At 39.6% G+C, this 14151-nt stretch overlaps 2 protein-coding genes across 5 annotated transcripts in view; both read right to left on the bottom strand.

The window, feature by feature from the left end:
• The window catches only part of kcnq2a (potassium voltage-gated channel, KQT-like subfamily, member 2a), a 28077-nt gene extending 25181 nt beyond the window's left edge, over window positions 1-2896 (bottom strand). The window contains exon 1 of the mRNA XM_047364407.1: window positions 766-2896. Coding sequence (XP_047220363.1) covers window positions 766-1064 — 299 coding nt within the window. The 5' untranslated portion in view covers window positions 1065-2896. The remainder of the gene's footprint in view (window positions 1-765) is intronic.
• A 73-nt stretch (window positions 2897-2969) lies between these two features.
• Window positions 2970-14151, bottom strand: part of prex1 (phosphatidylinositol-3,4,5-trisphosphate-dependent Rac exchange factor 1) — a 113362-nt gene continuing 102180 nt past the window's right edge. For 2 of the 4 annotated variants that reach the window (XM_047364151.1, XM_047364072.1), the window contains exons 34-41: window positions 13571-13714; window positions 11521-11635; window positions 9969-10035; window positions 9790-9834; window positions 7953-8128; window positions 7684-7786; window positions 5062-5129; window positions 2970-4962 (exon numbers count right to left, since the gene is read on the bottom strand). In XM_047364151.1, the coding sequence (XP_047220107.1) occupies window positions 4920-4962; window positions 5062-5129; window positions 7684-7786; window positions 7953-8128; window positions 9790-9834; window positions 9969-10035; window positions 11521-11635; window positions 13571-13714 (761 nt within the window). In that variant the 3' untranslated portion in view covers window positions 2970-4919. Of the gene's footprint in view, window positions 4963-5061; window positions 5130-7683; window positions 7787-7952; window positions 8129-9789; window positions 9840-9968; window positions 10036-11520; window positions 11636-13570; window positions 13715-14151 lie in introns of those variants that run through there. The other 2 variants (XM_047364217.1, XM_047364299.1) reach the window with 2 other exon arrangements.

Below are 14151 nucleotides of genomic sequence, written 5' to 3' on the forward strand. Positions count from 1 at the left end.
CATTTAGTTTCTTTAAGTCAAGATCGAAAACGGTTTACTGGGTGTTTTTTGTTTGTTTGTTTAATCAGTTGTCAGTTCTTTTCTTTGCCATTTCACTGCTTCTTAATTACCCAGTAATGCCAAAAATAGCTTGTAAATTTGATCTTTTTGCTGTTTTCCCTTGCCTCTGTAAGGTACTTTGAAGCCATTAAGACTGAATGGAGGTAACAATTAACTTTCTCTTCTTCATCCTCAAAAAACACCCTAAATAAGAAATTCTGAGCACAGACAACACTCTCCTGAGCCACAAAAGGCATAAAGACTAAAGTCTGCAAGACGTAGAATAGCGACTTGTGTGCTTGTGGCTGCTACAAGCAGAAAGCTTCCATTTGATTGCACAAACTGGCTGCTGTATATATGTGGAGTCATCACTGTGCAGCGCCAGACTGCAATGTTAGGCCAATTAGTGAAAGTAGCGAGGCGGCCGGGAACAGCTCATGGTGCTGAAACCTCCCGCATCAGACCGTGCACATGCGAACACGTGTTATAAAAGCATATCTGCCATATGAGTTCAGCTAAAAGGTCTCAAAAAGCAAGAGAATGAATGATGGCAGAGTGACTGCAGGTGATCAGACTACGGCAGGATTTAAGCCAGTAATGCGCCATTTGAATACTCTGGAAACACACAAGCTGTAAAACTCCTATGAAGCTCCCCCACCCAGAATCAGTCAGAAGGGCCGAGATGACCAACCCAAAATGCCTAGTGAACCCTGGAAAAGCACTTACACATAAGCGTGGTAGACAAACGCCCATCCCCGCGGTCTCTCCAGTGCGTTGTAGAGGAAATTCTGTAGTTTCCGATAGCTGGCATTTTTCTTCGACGGTCTGGGTCTCCCGCAGGAGATGCTGGATCTGGGTCTGCTGAGGATGCTGCCCCGCTTGGCGCTCTCTGTGCCCTCAATGAGTAGCGCCCCGTCCCTGGTGGATTCCGGAGCGCCGGGATCCAAGCCGACGAACCCGACTTTGTGCTTCTTCTCTCCGTCTTGTGCTGGGTAAACCCCGCCGTTGATAGATTTCTGCACCATCCTAAAGTGGAGACGACTCTGAGGAGGAGTTGTCGGTGCCCTTGCCGCGGGGATGCATCACCGGCGCTGAGGGGTGTGTGTTGCTACCACTGCTGCTGCTGCTGGATGCAGTCCGTGCCGGTCCCTGTAGAAAACCTACCGCTACAATTAGGCGAAAATGCAAAGTGTATCCTGCCTACTTATGTTCCTTTCTGGCAACCTGACGGACACAGCATGAATTACGCTCTCATCACTCCTCAGCAAACTAGACGTCCAATGGATTTAATGACTAAGACATGCACTAGGATGTAAAGTCAAACTCAACATGCAAATCAGGAATGCTGTTCTGGTAGCAGAATGCCCTCAAAATCATTACAAGTTGCTGACTTGAAGTAGAAAATGGATCATTAATGTTCTTTGGTGAAAAGTAGCTTCTTTAGTCCTAAAAACACACCCTGATGTAACCCTACATTTTCTCCACTCAACTTCAGCCCGGGAGAGAAGCTACAATGAAAGCTTTTATTGGATGATGCACGTCTATGCAATATTCATGGTTGCAGCTTTCTACACTATGAGAACTGGATACCAAAGGCCACGTCAAGACATGATTGGATTTCACAGGAAACAATAACGTCCCTGCAAACGCCTATTTGTCAGCTTCAACCAAATATATAAACATGATGATAAGATGATAAATGATGTCAAGAATTCTTACAACAAATATGACAGGTTTTGCATACTTCCAGTAAGCTATAAATAAAGCTGCAGTTGCAATTGCTGCAGGTGTTTTATGGTGTTTACCTGGGCCACTATGACATGAATATGCTTTGATCTATAGCGTTACAATGTAGCTCTGGCTGTATGTGTAGGTCTGTTGCTCTGCTAGGAACCTCCAAACCTGTCCCAGGTCTTTTGTAGCCTCTAACAGCCTTTCTTTCAGGATCACCTTGTCTTTACCTCCATCCATCTTTCCATCAAAGCTGGCCAACTTATTGGCTCCTGCTGAGCAAAAGCAATCCCACAGCATACTTCCACCTTCACATTTCATGTTTTTGGTTTTCGTCCTGCCACTATTCTACATGGACTGGATTTGTAGGGTGCACAAATAATATTTGTAATGCTGACATTCTCCCACAGCAAGAGGATGTAAGTCTCTGCAGCTCCTCCAGAGTTACCATGTTCCTCTTGACTGCTTGTCTGATTAATCCTCTTATTGCCCAGTAGTTTAGGTGGATAGCCATGAATTGATAGGTTTGTATTTGTGCCATACAATTTCCATTTTCAAACAATAGGTTGAACAATGCTTTAATAGATGTACGAAGCTTGAAATATTGTCTTACAACCAAGTTCTGCTTTAAACGTTAGTACAACTTTATCCCTTGTCTTCATGATGCATCCCCACAGCAGAAGGCTGCCAATGTGTTTCACTGTTGGGATGGTGGGTTCAGTTTGTTAACTAATGTAAAAGTTTTTGTTCCTCTTCACAATTACTCTGCTACTTTGTGTAGGTCTATAACATAAAATCCCAATAAGATGCAATGCATTTGTGGTACCAACACCACAAAAATTGGAAATTTTTAAGGTTAAACAATAATTTTTGCAAGATAAAAGAAAACCAGTGTTATAGAGACATTTTAGGCTTATTACACCTATAATCAGCTGCAAACTGATTTAGAAAATATATTGTAAAATGTAGAGGCTGAATTTAGTTTTCTTGTTAGACACTGGCATCAGCAAGAAGAGGTGAAAGAAGAAACTTACTCACAATATGATGATATAGTACGTGCAGGAACTGGATGTAATGATCTTGAGTTCATTGCCTTTAGAGCTATAGTAATGTATATCAGTTTAAACGCAACGCATTAATGTGAGGGACAAACTAATGAAGAAAAAAATAAACTCAGATATCGTCGTTCCACTACAAAACACAGTCATGACGAGAACATTTTATTTACTAACTTGTTAAGATTTCACTTACAATAATTTTAGAAAGATTCAACAAAAAGAATATCTTTGTACAGTTATTTTCAGGCAACATAAAAATGCAGATAAAGTATATATACAAAAGAAAACATTAGAAATAGACAATGTGTTTGTCCAGTTAAAACAACATGCTGCACTCATTAGCTAATCTGAACTGGTAACGGGTACAAACGGCCAGTTTTTGACGACTGATGGAACAGAAATTTACATTTACCTTGCTCAGGTACAGAGCTGGGATTATACAGCTTGATACAAAGACCGATGCGAATACCTCTAAGTCTTATGTGTAAACCAATGACTGAATCAAGCTACAGGTGAAGGGCGAGACTAGAAGAACATGCCAATATGAAATCAGGCTGCTTTCAAGTAAACAGAAATCTGTGTAACGAATGCAGCATGTCATAAGAGGTTCTGGATGTGCATGTGCATTAACAGTCAAAAACAAGCTCTGCAGATGAGGCTGCGCTGCGCTGGAAACAGACCGGCAGTGTCTCTTCAAATGCACCGTCACCAGTACAAAATATGTTTTCATATACTATATTATTTCCATAAAAATAATCCAATATAATTTATAGCATTAATCTGCTGCTGTAACACCTGTATGGTCACAATGTTACATGTCTCTATTTACAAAGAAAATAAAACTTCCAGTAAACTAATGTTACTGTGATTGAATCCTCAAAACAATCCCTTTGTTTCTGTCACCCAAAAACTGATTACAGTACTTTGTGCTAACACTGAATGGACCAATCACTGGGTTTCTTTCACAACACCTGCAGTAAACAGGAAAACATAAAAGCCAATTTAAAAGGCAGATAATACTAGGCAACCTTTCAACATCTGGATTAATATATTAATATTTCAGTGATTCAGTAACTTAGCTTTTTGACTTGGTTTCTATGTTTTACCTTTGTCCTGATTTGCATTAGCTAGCTTTAGTCACTCCCTCCCTTACATGCCCTGATTATCAATCAAACATTTACAGACATAATCGAATTCCACACAATTAAATAAAATAAAACACACAAGCAGGTACATGTAAAACAATGGCATGCCGTTGGTCCTTTAAATACTGATCAATATGTTGGCTGGAATGCTTTTAGACCCTTTAATACCTGATATAGAGTAAGTAAGTGATAAAAATGCTCCTTTTGGACACAATAAATAGCTATCCTTCATTTTGCGCAGTAATACAGTACTTACACTAAACCTACAGTAATTGCACAGTCACCACATGCAATGTGCAGAAACAAAAACAGACCTCCACCCCCCTTCAATCTTTCTATCAGGCCCCCAAGTCCCTACTTCCATCTTTCTGTCTGTCTTTTGGAGTCTCTGTATCTACCAGCACACTAAAATGTTTTTCTTCACTTGTGGTCCAAACTCTGAGCCCTGGGGAACACCGGAGCATGCAGACAGAGTGAGGCAGCTCTCTGGAGTTTGCAGTCCAAGGCAAAGTGGATAAGATCGTTATTTAAGACGTTGGTCAACTACAGGTAGTGTGGTTAATCCAGTTAACAACAAAAGCTCATTTATGAGCATAATCACTGAGAACATTGCTTTCTCACCGTTTGTTAAGTAATTAGGGTGAGCTTTATGTCAGACGACAGCCAACACAATAATACTTTCTGGGAGCATCTCAAAGTATATATGACCAGTCCTGGGTCTCTGGCCATAGAAGTCATACTTTAGTTAGTCCATATTCCCTTGTATTGTTTGTCTGAACAGTCTTTCTTAGCTTGCACTGAGGACACTGGTGTTATACACACTGGGATGGTCCATGTTTTAACTGGCCGTGTCAAATTGAGAGGAAGAGATCAGAATAGAATCATCTTTTTGATATCCTCCACTGCTGCATTCACCCTCCCTGTGATGAGATTCTCTGAAGCGTTCTTAGAGTTCTCCATCTGAGGGTGGCAAGCACAATTTGAAGAGCCTGTAAAAAGAAGAAGAAGCTTTTAGATTGATGTTAATGACCACATATGAGCTGATGTGCTGACTGCATATGCAGAGTTGTGAGGTCTTGGTGTGGTACCTTGGAGCTAATGGTGGCATCTGGTCCATTACCCTGAGATTTTTAGCAGAGAGTTCCACCCTTGCCCCCTGGTAAAACAAAAGAAATACAACATGAGTTCTACAAGAAACAGCCTAAATAGTTCAGAGTACAACAAGTTACATGTATTTTATATTTGCTAATATCACTCTGTAGTGAATAAAAAATTTACCAAAACAGTAAGTATTTAAATGTGTTGGCAACTCTTTTACTGCTGCATTTAACATTTATAAGAAGTAGTTACAAGAATAATAATGGCATATCAGGTCAACATGTCTATAAGCTAATGATTTGATAAACACCCCAAAATTCCTACTTTAGGTGCAAATAAGCAAAGGTTTTGGACAATATATGACAGTGAAACAAAAAATATATATATAATTATTGCCAAATAAGGTAAACTGACAAATATTTAAACATTAAATAAAAAACACTATAGACTGATTTATTTAAAGTTTAAATAATGACTTAAAATAATTAAAGAAACCTCTAGGATCTAGGAAAAGTAACTTACCATACCTGATAAATTCTGGAAAAGTAACCAGTAAACTCCAAGAAAGGTTCAGGAAAGTAGGTGCTAAACTGTAAACTCTAAGAAAGTAGCTTGTTAATTCCATAAAAATACCTAAAATTAAATTCAAAAAAGTAACCTTTATTATTAAAGGTAATTGTTAAATTGAAAGATTTTTTTTATTTTTTTTATTTGACCACTATTTATACAGGATAAATCTAATTGAGAAATAATGCTTCATTTTCAAGAGAGATCTGAAGCATTTCAGCATTGTTCTGGTCATAACTACCACTCTCCTAAGTTTTGGGAAAATACAGGTCCTTCTCAAAAAATTAGCATATTGTGATAAAGTTCATTATTTTCCATAATGTAATGATGAAAATTTAACATTCATATATTTTAGATTCATTGCACACTAACTGAAATATTTCAGGTCTTTTATTGTCTTAATACGGATGATTTTGGCATACAGCTCATGAAAACCCAAAATTCCTATCTCACAAAATTAGCATATTTCATTCGACCAATAAAAGAAAAGTGTTTTTAATACAAAAAACGTCAACCTTCAAATAATCATGTACAGTTATGCACTCAATACTTGGTCGGGAATCCTTTGGCAGAAATGACTGCTTCAATGCGGCGTTGCATGGAGGCAATCAACCTGTGGCACTGCTGAGGTCTTATGGAGGCCCAGGATGCTTCGATAGCGGCCTTTAGCTCATCCAGAGTGTTGGGTCTTGAGTCTCTCAACGTTCTCTTCACAATATCCCACAGTTTCTCTATGGGGTTCAGGTCAGGAGAGTTGGCAGGCCAATTGAGCACAGTGATACCATGGTCAGTAAACCATTTACCAGTGGTTTTGGCACTGTGAGCAGGTGCCAGGTCGTGCTGAAAAATGAAATCTTCATCTCCATAAAGCTTTTCAGCAGATGGAAGCATGAAGTGCTCGAAAATCTCCTGATAGCTAGCTGCATTGACCCTGCCCTTGATAAAACACAGTGGACCAACACCAGCAGCTGACACGGCACCCCAGACCATCACTGACTGTGGGTACTTGACACTGGACTTCTGGCATTTTGGCATTTCCTTCTCCCCAGTCTTCCTCCAGACTCTGGCACCTTGATTTCCGAATGACATGCAGAATTTGCTTTCATCTTAAAAAAGTACTTTGGACCACTGAGCAACAGTCCAGTGCTGCTTCTCTGTAGCCCAGGTCTGGGGAATGCGGCACCTGTAGCCCATTTCCTGCACACGCCTGTGCACGGTGGCTCTGGATGTTTCTACTCCAGACTCAGTCCACTGCTTCCGCAGGTCCCCCAAGGTCTGGAATCGGCCCTTCTCCACAATCTTCCTCAGGGTCCGGTCACCTCTTCTCGTTGTGCAGCGTTTTCTGCCACACTTTTTCCTTCCCACAGACTTCCCACTGAGGTGGCTTGATACAGCACTCTGGGAACAGCCTATTCGTTCAGAAATTTATTTCTGTGTCTTACCCTCTTGCTTGAGGGTGTCAATAGTGGCCTTCTGGACAGCAGTCAGGTCGGCAGTCTTACCCATGATTGGGGTTTTGAGTGATGAACCAGGCTGGGAGTTTTAAAGGCCTCAGGAATCTTTTGCAGGTGTTTAGAGTTAACTCGTTGATTCAGATGATTAGGTTCATAGCTCGTTTAGAGACCCTTTTAATGATATGCTAATTTTGTGAGATAGGAATTTGGGGTTTTCATGAGCTGTATGCCAAAATCATCCGTATTAAGACAATAAAAGACCTGAAATATTTCAGTTAGTGTGCAATGAATCTAAAATATATGAATGTTAAATTTTCATTATGACATTATGGAAAATAATGGACTTTATCACAATATGCTAATTTTTTGAGAAGGACCTGTATGTGTCAAGTTCCAGATTAATCAGTACATTTCATAAAGGTTCCAGTAAAGTACCAAATAAGTTCTGAAAAGTATCTTCTAAGCATCAACAAAGTACCGGGTAAGTTTGAGAAAAGTAACTATTGAGTTTCTTGAAGGTTCCAGAAAAGTACTTGATAACTTACTAAAGATGTATAATAACTCCCCAAATCGCCTGTGCCTGAGTTTTACCTGTTTCCTCATTATGTCCATGGTCTGCATGATGCAGCGTGGCAGGAGGCCATGGTTCCTGGCCAGGATCATTGCTTGCTCCAGGGTCACATTCAGGGTACATCTGAAAGCAACACGAGGTCAGATTTTAACCCTGTGTTGTACTTATGAGCATCTGCACGATACATAGAAGCTTAAATGGATTCAGACAGTGTAATGCAGCTGATGTTTGGTAACAGCTGGATTCAATCTGACAGCTCTTAAAGATATTGGTGCAGAAAAAGACTGACCTCTGCATGCCTGTGCCACACATAGTGATGTGGCAGGCTCCCAGACGGTTACACAGTTCAGAGGACACACACAGCACGCTGACGCCTGATGGGTGGCCCTGGGCACTCGGACGCACGTTGACATACGACTGCATTAGTCGACAGAGGTCATCCAGTGTGTTGAGCGGTCTCAGCAGCTAAAGGGGTTGAAGAGGGTCAAAGAATAATGATTGAATATTATCACTAGGAGGCCATCTTTGCAAGTCATTTAAACTCCTACTGAATGTTAGAATTGCTTTCTTTAAGGGCACGTATTACTAAAATACAGTACTGTGTCTAAGTTTTGTTAAATTTCCCTTTGTTTTAAACTTAATTTCCAAAGAGCCTCATTTTCTTGCAGTCTTTTTAAGTGGTCTTGATCAAAGGTTCTTCAAGCTCTCTAGAGGTCAAAAAAACTTTTTTCTATGGACTTTGGTTGTTTTATGGTCATTTACAGTCATATTTTGGTCCACTATCTGCCAAATTCATAATAATTATTTATTTATTTATTTATTTTAGGCAACTAAGAGTCATAAAAAGACATGTTCTGTTCATTTCTGGGTTTAAACGTTAGCAATCTTGTCTTTATCAGGTTCTAAAAAATTTTAAAACATCTCATCAAAAGGATTACAAATATTTAATATTTTTTCCAATTCCAAGGAATTTTCAACATTTTGACAACCCGTTTTATTCTGCATAAGAATGTGCAGGATGGCCGTGCCTAGAACACAAGCAACCTCACTGTGTGCCGCTTAAGACCCAGGGCCTTTCTTTGCTACTAGGCTCTCCAGGTGCTGCTGCCACATATGCAATGTTTCTCCCATTGTGTCTTTTGCAAGCTTCCCCAACAGCTGACAAGATGTCAGCAAAGCCGCTGACAGGGGTGGGGGCAGAGGTGCACATTTTTGTGCCATTGGTAGATCGATGTCTTACCATCAGAAAAGACAGTGGGCCATGTGGTGGGTATAATAATGCCTCTGTTATGTTGCAAATGATCATGATTGTTGCACACATTTTAAGACGAGTTAAAACTAATTATTTTTTTCTTTTACTTTCCTTCGGAAGGATTTGTTCCCAATTTTCCAGATGTTTAACTGTATGTTCACCCTAGAATCTAAATAAAGGGTACTTTCATTTTACCATGAATATAACTCCTAGTCAGTCTACAAACAGCAGAAAAATGAAGAAACAATATTTAAATGTCTTAAAATTATCCAAAAAGTAGCCAAAGTCCAGATAAAAACTTTCCAATATCTTTAGAAAGCTTGATGAAAGATTGATCATGACTCATTTAAATGATTACAACATTGTCAGGCACCTTAAAACAAAATAAAAACTAATATTGCTTCCTCACTTATTCTCAACAGTTTTATAAAACAAGAAAGATTATCACAAACAATAATGAGCAAAATATCAGCAGTGTCAATAAATGCTAATAATGAATCAAAAAACATTGTGTCACAAAACCCAAACTTGCATACTGAAACTATTCCATACAGATTGCTATGCAAAATAGAATAACTGACTTGTAAGATGGAGCATCAATAAAAATTACTACATTTACCACAAAATCTTTCTTTCTTTCTTTCTTTCTTTCTTTAAAAACAAGTACTTGTAAATACAAATGGTCTAGATTAAATTCACACTATGTTCTACAGACTTTATTTCAGCTACAGTCAGTGTGGGACACTAGAGGTCAGGTTGAAATTAAATCAGTGCAGAATGTTGATGTGTTGAGGTTAGTCGGAGTTAATTAGGAGGTCTTGACAAGCTAGAGGGGATTTCCACAGAGACAGGAAGACAAACCAGTTCCTCTTACTTTGGAAATGCTTGGCTGAAGGTCTCTAACTTCAAGGCCCAGTATCTGTGCTTGCATTTATATTCAGTCACAACATCATATAAAAATTGACTTGTATTGCAAGAGCAACTCTGTGTGATATCAGATTATAAAGGTATGAGTAAAGGCAGTAAATGTGAAATCCATGAGTGTATATTTACCTGGTCTATCTTCATTGCTGTGGAATTGGAGTCAGTAGGTAAGTTAGACTTCTCCAAATAGAAAGCCCTGTGGACACAAAAGCATATGGATTTACACTCTTTAGGCTTTATGTGGTTAGAAAATGACTCATGTTGTCTAAGAGCTGAGTCAGGTAGCAATCTGGTTTCTACAGGTAGGATCAGGTAGCACCTACTGCTACAGTACATGATTCATGTATCCCTGGTGCTGCATTTATGAGTCATGTTCTGTGAATTAATGTGCATATAATGTGTCAGAGATCCAGATTTATTCATAATTTAAAGAAAAAACACATCATATGACATAAGCAATAAAAAGAAAAACACGCACCCTCCAACTCTGTGATGTTCTTGGTAAAGTTGAGTTAAAGCCTTCAAAAAAATTCATCTTGTACCAGAGCTTTCTGATCTCAAACTGAAAAACTCAGCCTTTGTGTAAAATGTATCAGGGATAAAATATCACATCAAGAAATAATAACCCACGGCATCACAGACCCTCCACCATACTTAACAGTGGGCATGATGTCCTTTTCCACATATTCATCCATTATCTTCTGCCACACTGTCATGGATTGTTTGTCTTCTAAAAAGCTCAAACCCAAAGTTTAGACCCATCTGGCAGCTCCAATAAAAGCTGTTTTGCAGTGGCTTGTCATTATGTTCTTTCTAACATGTAAACCCAAAATCATTCATTCAGTTTTCAAATTATTTTCATTCAAGCAGTATATTTGTTTCTGATGGAAAATGGGAAAATGTGAGCGCCTTCCACCAGAGTGAAAAAAAAACAACATACAATACATATATACATCAATGTTGAAAAAAAAACCCTGTTTTCTGACATCTAAAAATTAAATGGGATGTTGAAAATTATTTGCAATATTTGCATCACTCGTTATTTCTCAATAACGAGTGGAACTATCTTTATCGACATTAATCAAAGGCTTTTGATATTTGCTGAACTGCTTTTTGCATCTCTTCACCTGCATTTTGAGGATTTATCTTTTGGTCAATCAGATTGGAAGGCCTCCTTGCCATCACCCTAATCTTTTGCTTCTTCTAAATAGATCAACTGCAATTTATATGGCAGGTGTTAAGGCAATACTTTCATGGCCCCATAATGATGCAGCAAAATAATACATGTTTTGTTCATGTTATCCTGTCTTTAGCTATTTTTCATACAAAGTAAGCACTAGATGAACATCAGTTATTTCCTGAGAAGAGAACTTAAAGTCTGTGTTATCACAAAACGTTGGTCAAAATGAATGTTTTGCACTGAGCTGCCGTATCAAACAAATTTAAACAACCATCTAAGATTTGATGGTCTTAATTCATAAGAGTCAGTCGATCTTAGAAAGTTATATTTTTTCATTTTTAAATGTTAATGCCAAGTGAATACGAACACTGAATATTTTGAAAAAGAACTCGGTTTCATATGTTCTTGTGCACTAAACGAACAGTTTTCCCTGGAGGGAAAAATAGTGATGAATGGTGGGGATCCCACTGAGGAGCTCTGATGCTGTGTAGTGCAGCGTACCTGAGTCTGCGGTAATAGGCCTTGACCTTCTCTAGCGATACAGCATTGATGCGCTGCTGGAACTCCTCCATGTCGACATATTCCTGCGGGGACACTCCTTCAGGACGCTCCAGCGCTGGAAAACAAAACAGGAAACATTTTGCTTGAAGCAGAAGACAACTACATGAACGCAGAATTCTATAACCACAGAACTTGAACAATACCATTTCAAACGTGTCATAAATTATGGGACATCGATAATAATAAAGCCACATAATGGGTACAAATAAGCCTACATGTTCCAACTTTAGTAGCAAACAATTAAAAACAGAAACTTGCAATAAACAAGGTGCTCTGCACTTGCCCTAACCTGCAGGGAGGTCTGTTTTCCAGCAGGTGGCGATGTTTACCCACTATGGTATTGAGCTCAAAATCCCTGGGCTGTGTTGCACTTTGAAGTACATGAAACAATCAGAGCTGTTTCATTGGATTATCGTTCCAGCCAGCACTTACGTATGGGAAATTAATGGCTATTTGGCAGACTGGCAAGATGAACAATGCTTTCTGAATAACACTGATGGAGAGCTAAAAGGAGTGAAGAAGAGTGCAGAGGTGGAAGCGTCCGATAAAGAGCGTCAATCTAACTCAATAAAAGGACCTAAAGCTATCAGCAAATGTACATGTGTGAGAGGCAGATGCATTGAGTGTTTTTTCAATGTTTTAAGTCTACGTGTAATGTATATAATTGATTTAAATTTTAGATGGGTTAGTGATATATGGTTTATCTCATCAAAAGTAGGTTTTGGGGAAGATGATGTTAAAACTCAAGAAATGTAAAATATATGCAATAAAATATATTGCATCAGGACTGAAAGTGATTAAACAGGTTGTGTTGGCATCCCTGGTAAATGTGTGTAAAAAGGCTTGTAATAAACAACAAATCTTTAATTGCACTTAAAATGTTGTCTTTTCACTATTTGTCAATTTGGGTATATTTGGGCAAATATAGCTGGCTTGAAATCACATGTAAAGAAGCCCTAAACCGGGAGGAGCTCAGAGTAGAACCGCTGCTCCTCCACATCAAGAAGAGCCAGTTGAGGTGGCTCGGGCATCTCTACCGGATGCCTCCTGGACGCCTTCCTCAGGAGGTGTTCCAGGCACATCCCACTGGGAGGAGGCCCAGGGGACGGCCCAGGACACGCTGGAGGTACTATGTCTCTCGGCTGGCCTGGGAACGCCTTGGGCTCCCCCCCCCCCCCCCGAGGAGCTGGAGGAGGTGTCTGGGGAGAGGGACGTCTGGGCGATCTCTGCTGAGTCTGCTACCCCCGCGACCCGGTCCCCGATGAAGCGGAAGACAAAGAGTACGAGTACGAGAAGCCCTAAACCACAGGTTTTCTACAGGAGTTATTTGGTACAGGTGTGGGGACTAAGATGACCAAGTAAAAAGGTGGATTTTGTGCATGGTAAACTGTTTCTATGTGGATCTGGTCTTTGTTTATATGCTTTGCAACCTAACAAGATTCTCAGAGAAAGAGAAACAAGGCCAACACCATTACAGATTCTCCAGCATGATTAACAGCAAATATTAGATGCTTTTTCACATATTCATCCTTCGTTGACCCCCTTACTATCTTGGAGACTTTGTTTCCCTAAGATGACACGCTATGCTGTATTTCGGCAACATTGAGTTTTGGATATTTTTGACCCCCTTACCATCCTGCTCACTGTGGTAAGGTAAAGCATAGTGGCAGGTGCCTACAACAACTGAAGAAATGACTTCAGTTACATTTATTTTAAAAGGGATTGTTGGGGGTACCAAAAAGTGTGTAAATGTTTTGGAAAACATTAGTAACAAGATTAAGTCAATCTAATCATATTAAAAAGGTGAATTCTTTTACTTATTTATTTATCTATACATTTATTTTAATGCTTTTACCAGAGGTGAAAACACATTTGTCTGCCTCTTTTTATAACGGCAAATAAAACTGAAATCATCCTGCTGCATATGGCACTGATAGGTCATTCGAAATCTGCAGTTTTTGGTAAGCTGTCCCATCCATCCCAGGCTTACCTCTGGAAAACAGGACCGTCTGAAGCTTGAGGCTGCCTCCGCTTTGTAGCCGAATGGGCAGCTCACTAAAGTGACAGCTGTCCAGGTACATGGTGACCCTCAGGGCTTGTCTGCTGCCCTCCACCTGGTAGCATACAGGTGTGTCTGCAACACAGAGACAGCACCAGGTCAGTTAACAAGACGGGAACATTACAATTTATGCCATTCACTTATATACAGTAGAATGCAAAACAATAAAAAAAAATTTAGCAATTTGAAGGAGAGTTGTTTTGATACTGTAACATTTTAACATGAGTGATTCCTGACCTGCCCTGCAAAATAGATGACCTTTACTGTGCTACCTTAGGGTCAGGTCTCCTTGCTAAAAACCCCGTAAGGTTATATTCTTTTAAATCAGTTGCTTCAGGCTGAACACAGGTACTTCCTGTTGTGTGGGGCTAGCATGTCAGTACCAATGGCTCCCAGCTTGCTGTTGAAGCTATTAAGACATCGATACAATCAGGCGTGCTCCGACACCACAAAGCATCTACCTGCAGTACAGCAGTCTGAGCTCATATGTAGCATCAACAAAGAAGCTTGTT

Source organism: Girardinichthys multiradiatus, chromosome 1 (genome assembly GCF_021462225.1).
Source record: "Girardinichthys multiradiatus isolate DD_20200921_A chromosome 1, DD_fGirMul_XY1, whole genome shotgun sequence".
Classification (NCBI taxonomy): Eukaryota; Metazoa; Chordata; class Actinopteri; order Cyprinodontiformes; family Goodeidae; genus Girardinichthys; species Girardinichthys multiradiatus.